Source organism: Ictidomys tridecemlineatus, chromosome 5 (assembly GCF_052094955.1).
Source record: "Ictidomys tridecemlineatus isolate mIctTri1 chromosome 5, mIctTri1.hap1, whole genome shotgun sequence".
NCBI classification, from domain to species: Eukaryota; Metazoa; Chordata; class Mammalia; order Rodentia; family Sciuridae; genus Ictidomys; species Ictidomys tridecemlineatus.
In genome coordinates this window covers 4,974,230-4,992,848 of record NC_135481.1, presented here as the reverse complement: position 1 = coordinate 4,992,848, position 18,619 = coordinate 4,974,230, and the positions used below count along the sequence as shown (strand labels likewise).

Here is an 18,619-nt window from a genome sequence, read left to right as displayed (position 1 = left end):
ATTGAGATCTTTTTAAAGTGCATGCTTTCATAAATATAAGTGTCCCTTTTAGCACTGCTTTTGCTGTACTACCTAAATTTTGATATGTTGTGTTTTCATATGTCTCAAAATATTTTTTTTTTTGAGAGAGAGAGAGAGAGAGAGAGAATTTTTAATATTTATTTTAGTTTTCGGTAGACACAATATCCCTGTCTGTATGTGGTGCTGAGGATCGAACCAGGGCCGCATGTATACCAAGCAAGCGTGCTACCACTTGAGCCACATCCCCAGCCCCTCAAAAAAATTTTTAACATCTATTGTGATTTTTTTTTGACCCAGAGATTGCTTAAGTGTGTATTGTTTAATTTCTACATATTTGCAGATTTTCTGCAAGTGAGTGAATTTCTAGTCATTCCATTTTGGTTGAAGGACATTTGTATGAGTTTACTATCTTTAAATTTAAGAGTTGTTTTGTGGTCTAATACATGGTTTATCCTGTAGAATAGTCCATGTATACTGAGATGAATATGTATTTTACTCTTTGGATGGAGTGTTCTGTATATCTCTCTTAGATCTAGTTGATTGATAGTGCTGTTCTTTGGATGAAAAGTTTGAGATGCTTGAAGGCCAATGGTTGGCCCAAGTCCAAATGAGAAAGAAGGTTTTTCTCAGACTCTTTTATCTTAAAGTTCACATTGACCCATTGAAAAACATCAGGCTGGAACACAGCTGGCCTCTAATAGTCATTCATCTGATTAATTACTTAATGCCTCATTAGCAACTAAGAATCGCTTTAAAAAAAATGACACAGTCGTGTCTCCTAGAAATTGCCCTTCATTTTATGTTGTTCCAGATGCACCAATAAAAAAAAGATAACCACCTAGAAAAATACAATTAAAAAAGAACTCCTTTTACCTCATTGCAATTTTATTTTCAGCCCCTAGTACTAAATTTAGCATTTTTAAGGTTGATAGGACAGTTGGGACATTGTAGCTAACTGGCAATTCCTCTTTGCTCCTGGGTATCTGTGGCCTAGGCAGCTACTAAGCTGAAGAAAAGACTGTTTCCCTCTTTAGTTTAAAGCTTTGTTCTTTTTTTTTTTTTTTAAATGTTTTTTAAATTGTTGATGGACCCTTATTTTATTCATTTATTCATGTGCGGTGCTGAGAATTGAACCCAGGTCCTCACACATTCGAGGCAAGTTCTCTACCACTAGGCTGCAACTCCACCCTAAAGCTTTGTTCTTGCCCTGGGATTTAACCTTTTTTAAGCTTAGAGGAGAGAGGAACACAAAGTTTTCATATTTTTGGCACACCTAAGCCTGCCTTTGGGACCATTTGGACTCTTTGTTTCTCTCACCCTGAGGAGAAAACAAAAGCTAAAAGGAGTAAGGAGGACTGCATTTTCTTCCCTTGTAGCTTCAATGAGCCCCAAAGCAGCCAGGGATCCACTCTCCTGGGGCTTAGTTTATTGTTTTCAGATCCATTGATAAATGTTACTTCTTTTCAATTGAGAACAGCTCAGTTTCTGTTTCATACTGTGGATGTCTCCACAGCCATCCAGGCACCAAATATTTGTCCTGCCCTGCCTGCTTCATTCTTTATTCTATCAACCATTCTTTTGCAGTGTTTGAGGAAGAGTTAGAGTTGTAGTAGAGAATCTTTCTCCTGCTGCCCTGTGTCTGGAGCTTCTAATCTTCTACCTCAGATTTAATTTGCCTGGAGAACTCACAAGTCTTGGCAGGTGGTTGTACTAAGAGCTACAATTTGTTACACTGAACAGGTACAATGCAGTCATCAAGAGGAAAAGGTATCTGGGCAAAATCCTGAGGAAACCAGGAACAAGCTTATGGAGTCCTTCCTCTCCCAGACCAGTTACACAGGACCCTTAATCCACCCCACCCCCACCTCGCCCTCTATCAACTTGTGATGACATGCATGAATTGCTGTCTACCTGGGAAGCTCATTAAACACTTGATGCCCAGAGTTTTCATTGGGGATGATCGGGCAACTACCTCTGCCAGATACATACCAAGTTCCCATTCCCTGAGGAAAGCAGGGTATAGCATAGACCACAGTGTTTATGCAAACAGTTTAGACACAGTGAGCCATGCTCTTCACCTGGGGAATAAGGGAGCCCTCCTGAGATTTAGGTTCCCAGGTGTCAGCCAAGTACTCATCTTGTAATAGGCCTGTCTGCGACCTGTGCTGTCATCTATTTCTTGTACAAAATGGTAATTAAAAGTTTGTTAATTTTCCATTGTTAGGTATTTAGGTAGTTATCTTTAAGTTAAGTATCTTTCTAACTTAAAATCTTATCTTGCTCTTTTGGGCGGGGAGTCATTCCTAGAAATAGAATTAATATCTTTTTTGAGCATTTTTATATCATTTTGTTTTCTGAGCATGTTTATATACTTTGCCCCTCCCTTTACCTTCTTTTTGTACTAGATTTAATCAGGAAAAATTCCATACTTTTTATTGAATAAATTGATTAAAAATACAGTATGGATTCTTTAAGGTCTTCATCAGTTCTTACTATTTTTTTTTTTTTTTGGTGTGTGTGTGTGTGTCTGTGTGTAAAATAGGGTGTTGTAGCTACTTACCAGCTCAACTATTTCTTTGGGTTTTTTTTTTTTTTTTTTGGCAGTACCAGGGATCAAATCCAGGACCTCACTCCTGCTAGGCAACTATTCTACTACTGAGCAATATCTCCAGCCCTGAGCTATTGTTTTTGATGCTCTGACAGGTCCTAGTTGTGACAATGTTGAGGAAGATATGAATGCTTGTGCCCGAGGAGCCTCTGCTACGGTTTTGGAAGAAACAAGGAAGGAAACAACTCCTGTGCAGCTCCCTGTTTCAGGGCCAGAACTGGCTGCCATGATGAAGATTGGAACCAGGGTCATGAGAGGTGTGGATTGGAAATGGGGCGATCAGGTACTCTGAGATTTGATTTAACACATGAACCACACACTGGTTATCTTTAGCACATCCTGCTGTATATGATATTAGAGGAAACTGGAATATTTAACTGTCTTAACTCAGGGCAGGTGTGATTGATGGATGACTTAGTTGTTGATTCCTGAGCAGCTAAGTAGAGACAAAACAAGCAGAGAGTAACAGCATCCTACTGCAAGGAACACCTTATGGAGAACCAAGGCTGGAAAGAGTGGCAGATATTTAAAAAAACCTCACTGGCATATGGCTTCATTTTATGAGCAACAGGAACTGGACTGAGAGTGAGCAAAAAAAAGTAATTCTCATTCTGAATGCTGGTATTGTGAAGGGGCAGGAAGCCCAGATGCTGCTTCTGAGAGCTCATGGCTGTATGCCCATGAAATGTCCAGACTCATATCACTTCCTAATCTCTCTCAAGTGCCCCCAGGGAGAGGTCGCTTATCATTGCCCTAGTTAAGTTAGGGCAGTGTTCATCTTCATATGGTTATACCAGCTATACTGTTAAGCATGGGCTTTTTCACAGTACTGTAGAAATGAAAATGTCCAGGGAAAGTAGCAGCATCCTAAAAATAGTTTCTCCCTTAGAAATAGGAAACAGACTGTCCGCTGTGGGGCCCAGTTCCAGGGGAAGCAGAAGAGGGGGAATGCAAAGAACTGGGGCTCTTTTCGTGTCTCTGCTTTTGCAGTGAGTGCCCCATGAGGGATTGAGAGGGTCAAAGGAAAGCCCATCAGGACCTTGCTGGAAAGCCTGCCTTTACATTTTCTCAGTGGAAATTGAAATAATAACCTGAGTGGACATTATTTATTGGGTAAAGGAACATGAGCATGTTATTTCATGGCACTTAACTTAAAATGGTGTGAATTGTACATTTTGAATGTAGGTTTTGGACTAGTTTATTACTGTGAAGTTTGCTTACATTGACTTAGATGTCTTCACAGGGAGGGTGGCTGATATGTTTATGTGCAGGTTGTTAGAGAGAGACCATGGTGGATACAGCAGGGCATGTGCCCTCTTTGACTGGTTTTTATTTTGGCTTTCCCAGGATGGACCACCCCCAGGCCTCGGCCGTGTGATTGGTGAACTGGGAGAAGATGGGTGGATCAGGGTCCAGTGGGACACAGGCAGTACCAATTCCTACAGGATGGGGAAAGAAGGAAAGTATGACCTCAAGCTGGCTGAGCTGCCAGCTTCTGCACAGCCCTCAGCAGAGGACTCAGACACAGAGGACGATTCTGGTGGGTGACTTGTGAAGGCATTTATTTAGTCCAGAGCAGTCTGGAAAATTGTTCAAGTGTTAGTTAGCTGTTATTTTTCTTAGGGAAGGTAAAACAGTAGTCAGGACTCGTTTGTATATAGTGTTCTGTGGATTTGGGTTTAAATACTCTTCAAGGTGGTTTTTTTTTTTGGTACTGGGGATTTAACTCAGGGGTGCTTTACCTCTGATGGAGTCACATCCCCAGCCCTTTTTACTTTTTATTTTGAGGTAGGATCTCACTTAATTGCTTAGGGCCTCACTCAGTTGCTGTGACTGGCCTTGAACTTGTGATCCTCCTGCCACAGCTTCCAGAGTACTGTGGGAATAGCAGGATTGCTCTACCCTGCCTGTCTTCTAGGTGATTCTGATGCAGTTATACAAAGTGGCTCTGGGCACCAGCTGCCCAGCTGGAACTCAATTTCTGCATGTCCTCCTCAACCCTTTCTGCTCTCTCTCTGAGGGAAAGATGCATTCTCACTTCTGATGGAGCTGTAGTTGGTGCTGAGCCTGTCAGAGGGAATGAGTCATGGTGTGGTGGATTAAACATAGCCTATGCTGCTTGGGTTCCTTTGCTGCCTTTGTACCAGCTTCAAGCTCTACAGAACATGGATCTATGTGCTTCCTTTACCTTGAACCCGTGTGTTTTCCTCCTTTACCTTTCCTCCTTGGTTCTTGACTCATTAGGTCACATAATGTAAAGGTAGTACTTTTTTTTGCCTCCAGGAAAAAGCAGAAGGGAGAGTTTGGAGGTGGACCCAGAAAATTTGATCCTGTCTAAAGAAATTAGTTTGAGTTTATGGGAGGAGATCTTCATGACACTTTTTAGATATATGCAAAAGACACTAGGACATGAGAATGAAATATCATGTGACTGCTCTTGCTGAGTCCATTATAGAGGCCGGAACTATCTCATGGGGCTCTATGCCAATTGTATGTGCTTTTCCATTAGTCTTCAGAAACTGCTCTTATAAAGAGCAGATGGGACCTGCAAGGATGTTCTCAGGAGAGAACAGGTGGCATGAGTTTTGGGGGGTGGGAGACTCTGTGCCACAGAATACAAGTATGGGCTTAGATCATGTGGGTTCAGCTCCTAATGCTACTGCTCTGGACTGGGGCCCCTCAAGTGTGAACAGAGATGCCTGCCACTGAGAACTGCTAGGAGTGATGTATGTGGTCCACCGATGGGGGGTACTGGCTTTCCCATCAGTGCATCTGGCATTGTAATTGGAGTGTGTGGCTCCAGACCATGTGTAGTCTCTTCCTCTACCCACTCAATAGGGGAAACAAGCCTGGCTCTCTACTTGGGAGCTTTCCTCACTGAGGAGTTAGAATCCAGGCAGAGGTGTTCCTGTAATAGAAAGATGGCTGTTCTGTCCCACAGACATTCAGGCTGGACATGTGAGTGTCCAGTCTCGCTGCCCCACAGATGGAGGCACTTGGCCCTTATCTAGGTTGGAATTAGCTTGTCAGAAACCAGCCTGATAGTTGATAAGGTGTTTTTCCAAAGTAGTGAAAGTTTGTAATCATTCTATCTCGGTGCTTTTGAGTTAAATGCTTAGGGTTTTTTTTTTTTGTTGTTGTTGTTGTTATTTAAAAAACAATTTAAAAGTTTCATTTTCTTTGAGGAAGTTGGAAGCAGAAATGATTAGGACAGCCAGGCACAATGGCATGTGCTTATAGCACCAGCTCCTTGAGAGTCAGAGGTAGGAGTCTAGTTATTCAGGCCAGCCTGGGCAACATAATTAAGCCCTGTCTAAGGACGAAAGAAAAAAGGGAAGAGAAGAGATCAGGGAAAACCTCTAGTGCATCCTTTGTTCCGTCTTTTCTGCTTCTTGTTTCAAAGTGGAAAAAAAAAAAAAAAAGGATGTAAAATCTCTGTACCTTTCTATTTATTGTGAACCTAATACTGCTTTAAAAATTGAAGTTTTTAAAAATAAAAAATGAAGAATGTGATATTAAATCGCCTCAATTATGTGCAGGGCCATTTTCCAATTTTATTTGGGAATATAGTTTTTAATTCTGATTATCTTTTTCAGAAGCTGAACAAATTGAAAGGAATATTCATCCCACAGCAATGATGCTGACCAGCACTATTAACTTACTACAAACACTATGTCTCTCTGTTGGAGTTCATGCTGAAATCATGCAGAGTGAAGCCACCAAGACTCTGTGTGGACTGCTGCGAATGTTAGTGGAAAGTGGAACAACAGATAAGACATGTATGGAATGAATAACTGTGGGCCCAGAGAGTCAGTATCAGTTGGGGGGCTTGTAAATTTGTCAAGTTTGTGTGTATGTGAACAAATATGGATGAGAAGGGTGTGAGTGTGTGTTTATTAGGTTTCCATTGGTGCTGCAACAATGTACTATAAACTGTATGACATAAACAACAGGACACCTTGGCAGAACTGGTTCCTTCTGTGGGCCACATGGAAGAATCTGTTCCAGGTCTCTCCCCTAGCTCATGGCAGGGTATTGCTAACAAATTTATCTTTGGCATTCTTTGATTTGTAGACACATGACCCCAATCTCTGTCTTTCATGTTCACATGTTTGTTTTTTTTTTTCTCTTTGTGTGTCTGTATCCAAATTTACCTTTTGTAAGGACAGCAGTAAATGTCACTCAAACAAATTTTATCTAATATTATCTACAATAACACTGTTTTCAAACAGTATCATGTTCTGAGTTACTAGGGGTTAGTGCATCAATATATGTATTTTAGGGGGACATTTCAACCTATAACATTGGCTTAAAACAACAAATTTAAGAGATAAGAGTTCTCAAGTCAAACCATAAGCAGGACTATCCTCCTTTCACAGGCTCTTGGGGAGCATCCTCCCTTGCCTTGTCTAGCCTCTGGTGGTTCCAGACTTTCTCAGTTTGTGGCTGCATTACTCCAGTTTCTGCCTCTGTCTGAACATGTCTTCCTCCTTGTTGTTTCTTTATGTCCTTTTCTCTTAGTACTCTTTCCTTGGATTTTGTGTTCACTCTAATCAAGTATTATATTATCTCAGTTCTTAATGATGTACATAGAACTTCTTTTCAAGTAAGATCACCCTCTGTCGTTCTGAGTGAATGTCAGTTTTGGGAGGGACATGACTTAATCTATAAAGTGTTTGAGCTTCTGTGGATGAGAGTTTTAAGTATGGGGAATGTGAATTGAGGAAGTGGGCTGGTGTGTGTTCAAGTGTGAGGATGAATGTGTTCGCATATATCTCTGTGTGATGGAATGTGAGTGTTAATTGAGTGTAGGTTTGAGTATACAAGAACATATTTCAGAGAGTGCATATATGATTAAGAACATAATGTGTTTATTTGTGTGCCTAAATGTCAGACTGTATTGATGTGAATATGAGAGAATGTGTTCATAATCAATGGGTGAGAGTTTGTGTTGGTAGCCTGACAGTGTATCTTTGAGAATATCATGTGATTGGGTGTGTAGTGCATGTGTGTACATGTGTGGTGTGCATGAGAACATATGGCTATGGGCAACTAGCTACACATGGATGAAGTGTGAAAGCTTGAGTGCATGTGAATTAGCATTTATGTCAGCCTGTATGTACTTGTGGATATGTAACTGTAGTTTGTGTGAGTATGAGCGTATTTGTACTATATTTGAATGTGCATGAGTGATTGCAATATGAGTGTGTTACCAAGTATGAATGAGAGACTGAGTATGATACAGTGAAAATGTATGAAGGTTAGTGTGTGTGAGCATGAGGGAGTATGTTGCGAGATGCATGTACTTTGTGCATGTGTGTGATTGTGGAAGTATATGAATATGAGTATTTGAGCGTATGCACGTGTATATATGAGTGCATTGCATATCAACGTGAAAGCACGTGAGTTTTGTTGGGGAGAGTGAATGTCAGTGTTTTAAGTGTCAGTGAGCAGGAGTCTGTATGAGTATAGGTAAGAGTGTGAAGTGAGAAGGCAAGCACGTGCATGAGTATGTGGATTTGAGTGTAAGTGGTTGTGTAGAGTAACTGGGTGTGATTCGGTATATTTGAATAATTGTGTAAGTACACATGAGTTAGTTTGTGTGCATGGCAGTAGTGATAAGTGTATGTGAATGTGCATGTGTGAGTGTAAACTTGCATCATAAGTCTGATGTATGTGTGTGACTGGATTCTTTTTTTATTTATATATAACAGTGGAATGCATTACAATTCTTATTACATATATAGAGCTCAATTTTTCATATCTCTGGTTGTATACATAGTATAATGTGATGACCATTATTATCCAAAGTACATGTATGAGGACATGAATTGGTGTGTGTGGCTGGATTCTGTGATTGTGGGTGACTATTATTGTGACGGTGGTATGAATGTATGTGAGAGTGTGTTAGGTGTGAATGACCAGAAGAGTGTGAGAGTACCTGTGAGTGTATGAGCCTGTCTGAGTAATTGTGTGAATTAGTGTGGGTGAATGTGTGGGAATGCATGTGAGAGTGAAAGTTAGTGAATGTGTGAGCATGTGTCTGGTGTTGAAGGAAGGTTGTGTCTATGTGATCACAGGCAATAGGGCAGGGTGGGGCAGTGGGGATGGCAGATGAGCACTGCAATTTGGGAGGAGGGAGTCCAAGCAGAGACTTGTGGGAGCTCCAGCTTCTGGATCACACACTTTAGCTTAGAGGAGAGTGCAAAGGAAGAGGGGAACTGAGTGGACAGTGGGAAGCCAGGGGGAGAAGGCTTGGTCCCAGTCATGTTAGCATCAAATTGTGTAAACCTAGTGAAAACCTCATTCTCATTCTGCTTGTACAGACTTCTTAAACTTGGATTGAAATTTTTGGTGCAGATTAAGTATAACTGAAATCATGGGGATATTTAAAACACAAGATTTAAAAACATAATAGATGTACTATTGCAAATTACTGCTATTAAAATTAAAGATTATTTTTCCCTATTGCCTAGAAATAGTAATTAGATGAGATTTATTAACTAGCTTGAGTTACTACACGTATTTTAAAAGGTTTAAAAATGCTGTGAAGTGTTTTTTGAGCTAGCTTAAAGCCTTCTTCCATTCCTCTCACATTGAAATAAGTCCTTTTGTAATATATTTGTAAAGTAGCTTATTGTCAGAGAGGAAAAACCATTAGGTTGATTAAAAATGAGAATTGCACTCATTAATTTTATTTTTAAGGATTTGGTGCCAAGCATGTTTATTTTCCCCCCTGTCAGCTTCTCCAAACAGGCTGGTGTGCAGGGAGCAGCACCGGAGCTGGTGCACCCTGGGGTTTGTAAGGAGTATTGCACTCACACCTCAGGTGTGCGGAGCCCTCAGCTCCCCACAGTGGATCTCGCTGCTCATGAAGGTCGTGGAAGGGCACGCACCCTTTACTGCTGCCTCACTGCAGAGACAGGTAATCTGCCAGGCAAAACTGAGCCCACAGAGAGGCATCCTTGTGCCAGCATTCCCAGTTCTTTATTCAGTAATGAGTGCCCAAGAGAGCTAGAAGTACTGCAAGGTAGATTTACTGGAGACAGGGCTTAGGTTCTTGATTGTTTTGAATAGGGTAAGTTGCTAAACTTCAATTTACTTGTTTATCTGTTGCATGATTAGGTCATACAGCTGCTCTCATCTGCCTCACTGGAGTTGTAGTATAATTGTCTTAAGAATCAAGCTGAAAAGAATTATTTTAATTACGTAAACAAATACATGCAACTATATTGTAGCTTATTTTTTTTTAACTCCTGATAAACCTTATCATTAATAAGCTTGAGTGTGTAAGTAAAATAAAGAACATCAAAGTTTCACACAGTTAATTGCATTACAGGGACAAAAGAGAAGAAAAAAGTCTATAAACCCTTAATCAGATAATGGCTTCATTTAAACCTTTTTATTTATAATTATCTGATCAGATCTTAGCCGTGCATTTACTGCAAGCTGTTCTTCCATCATGGGACAAGACAGAAAGAGCAAGGGACATGAAGTGCCTTGTGGAAAAGCTGTTTGGCTTCTTGGGAAGTTTGCTCACTACTTGTTCTTCTGACGTCCCATTACTCAGAGGTAGGTGGCTCTTCTCTTATTTGTGTCCCCTGGTTAATGAGCAATGAACGGTGCAGCTTTTCACTTTGCCTCTTCCTCAGAGTCCACGTTGAGGAGGCGGAGAGCCCGCCCACAGGCCTCTCTGACTGCCACTCACAGCAGCACTCTGGCTGAAGAAGTAGTGGCACTGCTCCGCACTCTGCACTCCTTGACTCAGTGGAACGGGCTCATCAACAAGTACATCAACTCCCAGCTCCGCTCTGTTACCCAAAGCTGCATGGGAAAGCCATCTGAAGGGGTGGGTTCTGTGTTTTCAAATAAGCTTTCCTTTTCAATTTAACTTTATGTGCTTAAATGCTATATTTTTGTTTAAAAATATATTTAAAGTATTTTTAATGGACATAGTTATCAAAGAAATCAATATGGAAATTTGGAAGCAGACACAGTGAGTGGCACTTGCTTGTAGTCCCAGCTACTTGGGAGGCTGAGGCAGGAGGATCACTTGAGCCCAGGAGTTTGGGGTTCTCCTGGGCAACACAGAGACCTTGTATCCTAAAAGACTAATTAGTTCAGTTTGGCTGTAAATATGTAAGAATGGGGAGCTCTGTGGACTTCTGTTGTCATGCTTGCTGTCTGCCTTAGGCCCTGTTAGAGGACTACTTTCCTGACTCTGAGAACCCTGAAGTGGGGGGTCTCATGGCTGTACTGGCTGTGATTGGAGGAATCGATGGTCGTCTACGTCTTGGGGGCCAGGTCATGCATGATGAGTTTGGAGAGGGCACCGTGACTCGCATCACTCCAAAGGGTAGAATCACCGTACAGTTCTCTGACATGCGGATGTGCCGAGTCTGCCCACTGAATCAGCTAAAACCAGTAGGTGAACTTGTGATAAATTACTGAATAAAATGATTTGGTACTAGAATTGGCTTTTGAATGTTAGAACTTGAAAGAACTTGTACTTTGTTTGTCTTCCAGGAAGCTATGTGACTCAGGAAAACATTTTTCTTTCTGTGTTACGTTTGTGCTTCTGTGATAAGCAGCACCCATCTAAAAGGACATACAGAGCAGTGGTTCACATGCTAGTTTTTAGCCTCAAAGACATGAAAGACATTAGCAACCTATAAGATAGTTTTAATTGTTTCAAAATGTGAATTTATAAAGATTATTTTTAATTAAATACATTTTTAAAAACGTAAAATGATTCCTTCAAGGAAATAATCTTTCTTCATTTAGAAAATATTTTTAATTGCATTGTGTGACATGACTTCTGTAGCAGTAATATCATTATAAACTTGTGAATTAGGGATGCATCGCCAAGGAGGTGATTTACATTATTTTGATGATTATAGCTTTCTATAAAAACACTGTTTTTTTATTATTATTATAGGAATATATACATGTTGTAGAAAACTTAAAATGTATAGAAAATACCTCAGATTAATAACCACCATTCTGATGTAATTATTGTTGACAGTTGGTAAAGACATAGTTAATGTATTTATTGTATGTCTTAAATCTTTATCTTGCCTTAAATGTTGTCTTGTAAAACTATTCTCAGATGTGAAACGACTTAGGTGGTATGTGTGGTACTTCAGAAACAAAACTCATAGTTATAATAGCTTTGAGACTATTTCACTTGTTAATCTTATTGCCGCACTTTCAAGGTTTCTGTGCCCTTTCCTCAGCTTCCTGCCGTGGCCTTTAGTGTGACCAACCTGCCTTTCACAGAGCCCATGCTCTCTGTCTGGGCTCAGTTGGTGAACCTTGCTGGAAGCAAATTAGAAAAGCACAAAATAAAGAAATCACCTAAACAGGGCTTTGCAGGTCAGTACATGGTGCTTTCCAATGAAACAGTTTTAGTCTTAACTAGCATTGTTTGGCCAGTGTTTGTCCTTTTATCAGAGCAAATTTTCATATAACATCTGATGTTTTATGTTTCATGTGGATTTTACCATTTGTTGAGTTCCAGTTGGGAAAGTAACCTTGTGTGGTGATGAGAGTGATTTTGAGTCAGTCTTTGAGTTTGGAACCATATCCTTCACCCTCTTCTTAGTGCCAGCATTTATTCTGAGTCTCTGTGTTATCTTCCTACTTGATAACCCTCTAGTCCTTGTGGCCCAGTAACAACCCTTTTGGAATGTTGCTCCTTGCCTCTTCAGTACCAGCTCCAGGGGACCTTTATATTTGAATGCACTTTGCTTTGTCTCTCTGTGCATGGTGGGGTAAGACTGTAGGCATTCTTTTCTTGAACATTTCTTCTCTTTGGGTATAGAATACTACTCTTTTGAATTTCCTTTCCTTGCCCCTTGAATATTCTAAAAGAACCCTGCCGCCAGCCCCATTCTTTACTCCATGGAAATTCTTGTAGCTTTACCCATAATTTCTGGCTCATTCTTCTTTCTCTGTTGAGTTTCCCCATACCTGCTATTGCTGCTTCAGCCCTTATGATCGTATCTACTTTCAATGAGTCTCCAATTCATATCTCTGACTGGAGGGTCCACACTTCCAAAATTTAGCCCACCTTCTTTGATAACCATTTCCTATCATAGTGAACAAACCTGTCTGCCAGTTGGTCCAACATAGGCGCCCAGAGTCCTCCAGGTTCACCCATCTCCTTATTCCACATTTCCTATGTTGACTCCTAGGTCTTTGCCATACCCTGCTTGGGAACACTGTTGCCACTGTAGTTCAGGCTCACACCACCATAGTGTCTTCCTTAGACTACTCTCAGATGGCCTGTAATGTGGCTACATGTGACTAGATTAGAGAAGATTCTAGGGAGGTGGCCATGATCTTCATCAGTTAAAGAACTAGCTGGTAACATTTTCTCAGAGGACCCTTGCAAGAAAATGTGAAAGTATTTTGTCTCTGACTTAGTTATCTAATTAAAATTTCAGCAATTTGGGAAACATTTGATAATGCAAATAAGAGCTAACAGATTCTAATCCTAACTCTTGCCCATTGAGGTAGGTGCGAGGAGAGCAGGGAAGTTAGAGGATGTTCATTCATGTTAGCCCATCCCCAGAGGACAGGTCACTATTTATTTCCCCATTGCAGAGGTGGCACAGCTGGTAAGGGGGAGAGACCAAGCAGAGTGTGTAGTTCTTACTGAGTTCTTTTGTTCCATAGGACAAGTAGACTTGGATCTACTGCGGAGTCAGCAATTAAAGCTGTACATACTGAAAGCAGGGAGGGCGCTGCTTTCCCATCAAGATAAACTGAGGCAGATCTTGTCTCAGCCAGCTGTTCAGGAGATTGGAACTGGTCATACAGGTATCTTTTTTTTTTTTAAAGGACATTACTTTCTTTTTTTTTTTTTTTAAAGCTGTCAATGGACCTTTATTTTATTTATTTATATGGGGTGCTGAGAATCAAACCCAGTGCCTCAGACATGCTAGGGAAGCATTCTACCACTGTGCCACCACTCCAGTCCCATGCAGGTATCTTTTTAAATTAAGAAAATTCTTACAGATTTATAAGATAGGCAGATATTCTAGTAGAAAAATGGACAAAGTACATGAACAAGCAGTTCATAAAAGGGGAATATAGATGGCTTATAAATGTTCAACAAAGATGTATGACTTGACCAGTACTCACCAACTGTGAACCAGTTGTTGTAGTCTTAAAGACAGATAAGACAAGGGGATCTGGTAAGAGGGAAGAGAAAAATGGTACTCTCAGGCTTTGCTATTTAAAATGTGGTCCTGAACCAGCAGTATTGAGGGCACATAAGAATGTGTCAGAAACATAGACTCCCAGCTGTGCCTAGATGGAAGAAATCAAATCCTGCATTTTATCAGCAAGACCCAAGGGTGGTTCTTGTGCACATAAAGTACTCCTTTAATACACTGCTAGTGTATTAAAATTCAAGTTGGGAATTCAAGTTGGTACAACTATTTATTGGGCATTTGAGGAAGCAACTTTAAATGCATGTGTGTGTGTATTTTTATCCTCAGCCAGTTATCTTGTGGGCCTTTGTCACATGAAAAGGCATGAATAGAATAGTTTATTGATGCCCATCATGGTTCCTTTCTTCCTTTCTTTCTCTCTTTTTAAATGTTGAGACATTGGAGTCAAAATACTACATTATTATTATGTGGTGTAGTCATATATTGAAATAACATGAAGCCATTCAAAAGAATCATACATGTGTATGTTTATTGTCATGGAAACATGAGGACAATAAATAAGTAAAAAAACACAGTGCTATGTTTATCTGTTTATACATATGCCATAGATTCATGTGTTTAGCAAAATAGTGACAATAATTGTTCAACAATGGGGTTCAGGTTAATATTTTCTTTATACTTCCTCTATATTATTTTAATTTTCAAGAATGAGCTCATATCACTTTTTTAAAAAAATATGGAACATTTCATGAAATTGTGCATCATCTTTGCGCAGGGGCCATGCTAATCTTTGTATTGTTTCAGTTTTAGTATATGTGCTGCTGAAGTGAGCATTCATATCACTTTTAATATGAAAAAAAGCAAAGCTGTGAAATATTTTTTGATCATTGATTATTAGTATCTAGAACTAATGAATAGACATTGTGCTAAATATTAAGGGGAAAAAGATAGTTCTTGTTTAGGATCATTGTTATATAGGGTTAAGATGGTGAGAGAAAATTGATGCAGATGGCCCTGAAGGCTTGAACGGTGAGTGTGCTGTGAGGTGTGTGAATGCAGTTCTATAAGGATTCTAGGCACAGCAGCCACTGAGGACAAGGACAGGTGGCCTTTCAAAGGTGTGGCAGACAGTTGCCATGTTAAAATAAATCTCCATGCCTGTGGAGGAAACAGCAGGAAGACTAATGAAAACTGCAAGACTTTGGGAGAGAGTATTAAGGAACTCTTCTTTGTTTGCCACTCAGGGTTTAACAGTGAGTGGTGGGGCTAAAGCTGGAGAGGTGGGATGAAGGCTGATTAAAGTACCTGGAATACCAGGATGAAGATGGAGGCTAACGGGGAAAGCTATGGCAGGAGACCACATGACAAGATCTGATACTTGGGGCGTTAATCAACAAGTGAGGTGCAGAAGTATTTGGAATGGGGGATAGGAAGAGGGATAATTACTCTTGTGTCAGGTGATGAGGTATCTTCCAGGGGAAGGGCATGAAAAGTGGAAAGAAGGTTCAGTAGACACTGCTGTGGTAGGTTTTTTAGAAACAAAAAAGTAAAAAAAAAATGCTGGTGTTTCAAGTTTGAGTTATATGGAGAACAGTGAATCATGCATTTGGAAAAAAAATAGTGGAATGTTCAGGCTTGTTTATTTCTTAATCTTAAGAGGAATGGATACAGGGAAATTAATATTAGACCTGCTGAACATGGGAGAAATTGGTGAGAAATGCAGATTCATTTAGTATTATAGATGGTAGGAATCCTGAAGATAATTTATCATAGCAGAAATTGGAAAGTAGGAGCCTGGGAATTGAATTGGCTCTTTGGTTATTGCCTGGGAGCAGTGATGGCAGAGCTAAGTCAGGATCATTCATGCTTTAGGCAGAGCACCAGCTCCATGGGGAGCTCTTTAGAATGGGGATTGACAAATAGCTGCAGCACCTGTTCTTGTGAATAAAGGGTTATTGGGAACACAAGCCCAGCTACTGGTTTTCGTGTTGTCTCTGCTACTTTTTGTCTAGTGACAATACAGTGTTGAGTAGTTGTGATGGAGACCGGGTGGTCTGTAAACCTATTTACTATCTGGTAAAGTAAATATCTTTATAATAAAGATATCTAACTCCTGGCCTAGGTGATTTGTTGAAGTTGTCACCAAACAAAACTAGTACATGAAAAAAGTACTGTGAATTGTGTGAAGTGAATCTTGTGGTAGTTGATATTGATGGAACTATGGCAAACATAGTTTTAGAGGACTCATCTAAAGCCACTCACAGGACAAAAAGACATCATCTTGACCTTGTGACAGATTTGGAATTGATGTCACTTAGTAATCTATCTGAATAAGGCTTAGAAGGAAAAGTGAGGACTGGAAATACCAACTTGCATGTATTGATAAACAGGGGTTACTGAAGCAATGAGTACATAAAAAAGAGAAGGCATAAGAATTGGACCAAGGGCAGAATCTAGAAAGTAGCTTTTGTTGGTTCAAATTAAACAGATGTACAAATGAAGGGCAGAGACCGAAAAGCAGGGAGTGGAAAATTACATCTGTAGAGTCTAGTTTATGTTTGATATTGAGCCTTGAAGATTTTAATTGTCACATAAAGAGGCAGAAATTAAATCTGGCTTAATGTACTCAGTGCATTCTCTTTAATAATATAAGGGTTTATGGTTGAAAATACAATATACACATTTTGTTTTAAAATTCAGATGATGGAGCAGCTGCATCTCCTGAGCTTGGGGACATGTCTCCTGAAGGGCCGCAGCCCCCAATGATTCTGCTACAGCAGTTACTGGCCTCAGCCACCCAGCCATCACCTGTGAAGGCCATATTTGATAAACAGGAACTTGAGGTACATTTGTATAAACTTGACAGTTTTTAATCCAATGTACTAAATTGTGATTGATTTTTTTCCCCCTAGATGTGTATTTTCTTAAGGATGTATTCTGAAATTTAAATGATAAGACCCAGATAATTCTTATGGCAAGATAGGCTTTAATCATTATTGTACACAGCAGAATACCTTAAATTTAGCTGAAGAATGGGAAGGTTGAAGTTAACCTTAGTTTGGATACATATAAATTGTTTGAAAAATTAACCAGACACAACTTGGGTTAAATACTCATATGTTCATGAGGTGATCTTTTTCCAGGAAATGTTGTTGAAAGAGACCCATTAGGCCCATGAATATCCCATCTGTTGTTTGTTTCATTCTCTCAAAAGCTTCTTTTGGACATGATTTGTTGCTGCAGGCCCTTCGTCCTCCCTGTGCAGCATAGCATGTGAAGCAAGACTGTGCACTTGGGGTACAGGACATTCTAGAATTCATAATTTTTATCAACAGAGGATAATTTAGTATCCTTTAACTCCCCATTTCCAGAACCAAAACTTTTAACTCAACTTGGCTGGATTATGAGCTTTTAGGATGAAGCTTGTTGCTTCCAAGTTTCTCAGTCTTCCTTGCAAAATCCTAGGCTTTCAACACTTCCTAAACATTGGAAGGATCTATGGTGTCCTCAGTTTCTTCCTGGTTCCTTCCTCACATGTTCAAAATAACAGATATTTAGCACCTTGAGAGCAGCTGGGGATGAGGAACAGAGATTGGCAAGTAGGTGGGCAGTTCTCAGATACCAATCTTGGTGGTACACATGTTTACCAGTTGATTATAATCTGTTTCCCAAAGTGTAATCTTTAGTTCCCTTATTTTTAAATATCGTATTCAACCCTAAATGGTTACTTTACCTTAAAATAGTGGAGGTTTGATTTGGTGGTATGTGAGAGTGTCCTATGTGTTTCTGGCTTGTGTTACACTGGATGAGTCAATGCCTGTGATGAGCAGCTTGGTGCTCAGTTATGGTAAGGAATGTCTTTGTCTACTCCCTCTCACTGTGCTTACTTTTTCACCACCCAGGGTTGCTGTAAAGTTTTGCCTAATGGACATTGATATTTGGCTGATTTACTAGACTCTGTGCTGAAGGAGTCAGAACAGTTGTTTGACTACCAAATATTTCCTCTGCAGTAAACTATGAAATTTGGCTTTGTTGTTTTCTAACCTGTTTATCAATTCACTTAAAAGTACACATGTAAATCTGGGTTCTATTCTTCTGTCTAGTAGTTCTTAGTAGACACTGGTTGTTCACCTTTTCTTAGTATAAATTAGCTGAGGGCACTTTCACACGCCTCCCAGAAACCTCTCATCTGCCCAGGCTGCTGCATTGGCTGTGTGTCAATGTTTGGCTGTGGAGTCCACTCACCCTTCGAGCCCAGGGTTTGAAGATTGCAGCTCCAGTGAGGCCACGACGCCAGTCTCTGTGCAGCATATCCGCCCTGCCAGGGTAAAGAAGCGCAAGCAGTCACCGGTTCCTGCTCTGCCTATTGTGGTGCAGCTCATGGAAATGGGATTTCCTAGAAGGAACATAGAGTTTGCTCTAAAGTCACTCACTGGCGCTTCTGGAAATGCATCTGGTTTGCCAGGTATTGAATTTTCCTTGTTGATGCTTATTGTTTGCTTACATTTTAGTGTTGTTGGTCTTCATGGTGCTTTATGTGGTTGTCTCAGGTGTGGAGTCCTTGGTGGGGTGGCTGCTGGACCACTCTGATGTCCAGGTCACAGAACTCTCAGATGCAGACACAGTCTCTGATGAATATTCAGATGAGGAGGTGGTGGAAGACATGGATGATGCAGCCTACCCTGTGGTCAGTGCCATCTTGTACCCTGCCTGTGTTATACTCTGAGTACCTCTGATGTTTTCTCTGTTCCTTCAAAGATGCAATTATCTCTCTCATGAACTGTCCATTAGAATCTCTTTAGTTCTGGAC

The 18,619-nt window shown here is 40.3% G+C and overlaps 1 protein-coding gene and 1 non-coding gene across 7 annotated transcripts in view; one reads left to right on the top strand and one right to left on the bottom strand.

Moving 5' to 3' along the window:
* Herc2 (HECT and RLD domain containing E3 ubiquitin protein ligase 2) overlaps positions 1-18,619 on the top strand; it is a 202,151-nt gene that overhangs the window by 96,317 nt on the left and 87,215 nt on the right. For 5 of the 6 annotated variants that reach the window (XM_078049112.1, XM_078049114.1, XM_078049113.1 and 2 more), the window contains 12 exons: positions 2,725-2,912; positions 3,977-4,169; positions 6,226-6,408; positions 9,373-9,554; positions 10,054-10,201; positions 10,282-10,478; positions 10,823-11,053; positions 11,866-12,004; positions 13,310-13,453; positions 16,510-16,652; positions 18,007-18,274; positions 18,360-18,496. In XM_078049112.1, the coding sequence (XP_077905238.1) occupies positions 2,725-2,912; positions 3,977-4,169; positions 6,226-6,408; positions 9,373-9,554; positions 10,054-10,201; positions 10,282-10,478; positions 10,823-11,053; positions 11,866-12,004; positions 13,310-13,453; positions 16,510-16,652; positions 18,007-18,274; positions 18,360-18,496 (2,153 nt within the window). The remainder of the gene's footprint in view (positions 1-2,724; positions 2,913-3,976; positions 4,170-6,225; positions 6,409-9,372; positions 9,555-10,053; positions 10,202-10,281; positions 10,479-10,822; positions 11,054-11,865; positions 12,005-13,309; positions 13,454-16,509; positions 16,653-18,006; positions 18,275-18,359; positions 18,497-18,619) is intronic. The other variant, XM_078049111.1, reaches the window with a different exon arrangement.
* LOC120886947 (U6 spliceosomal RNA) lies at positions 14,540-14,643 on the bottom strand. Its single transcript, XR_005730132.1, has one exon. It is a non-coding gene; the product is annotated as a U6 spliceosomal RNA (small nuclear RNA).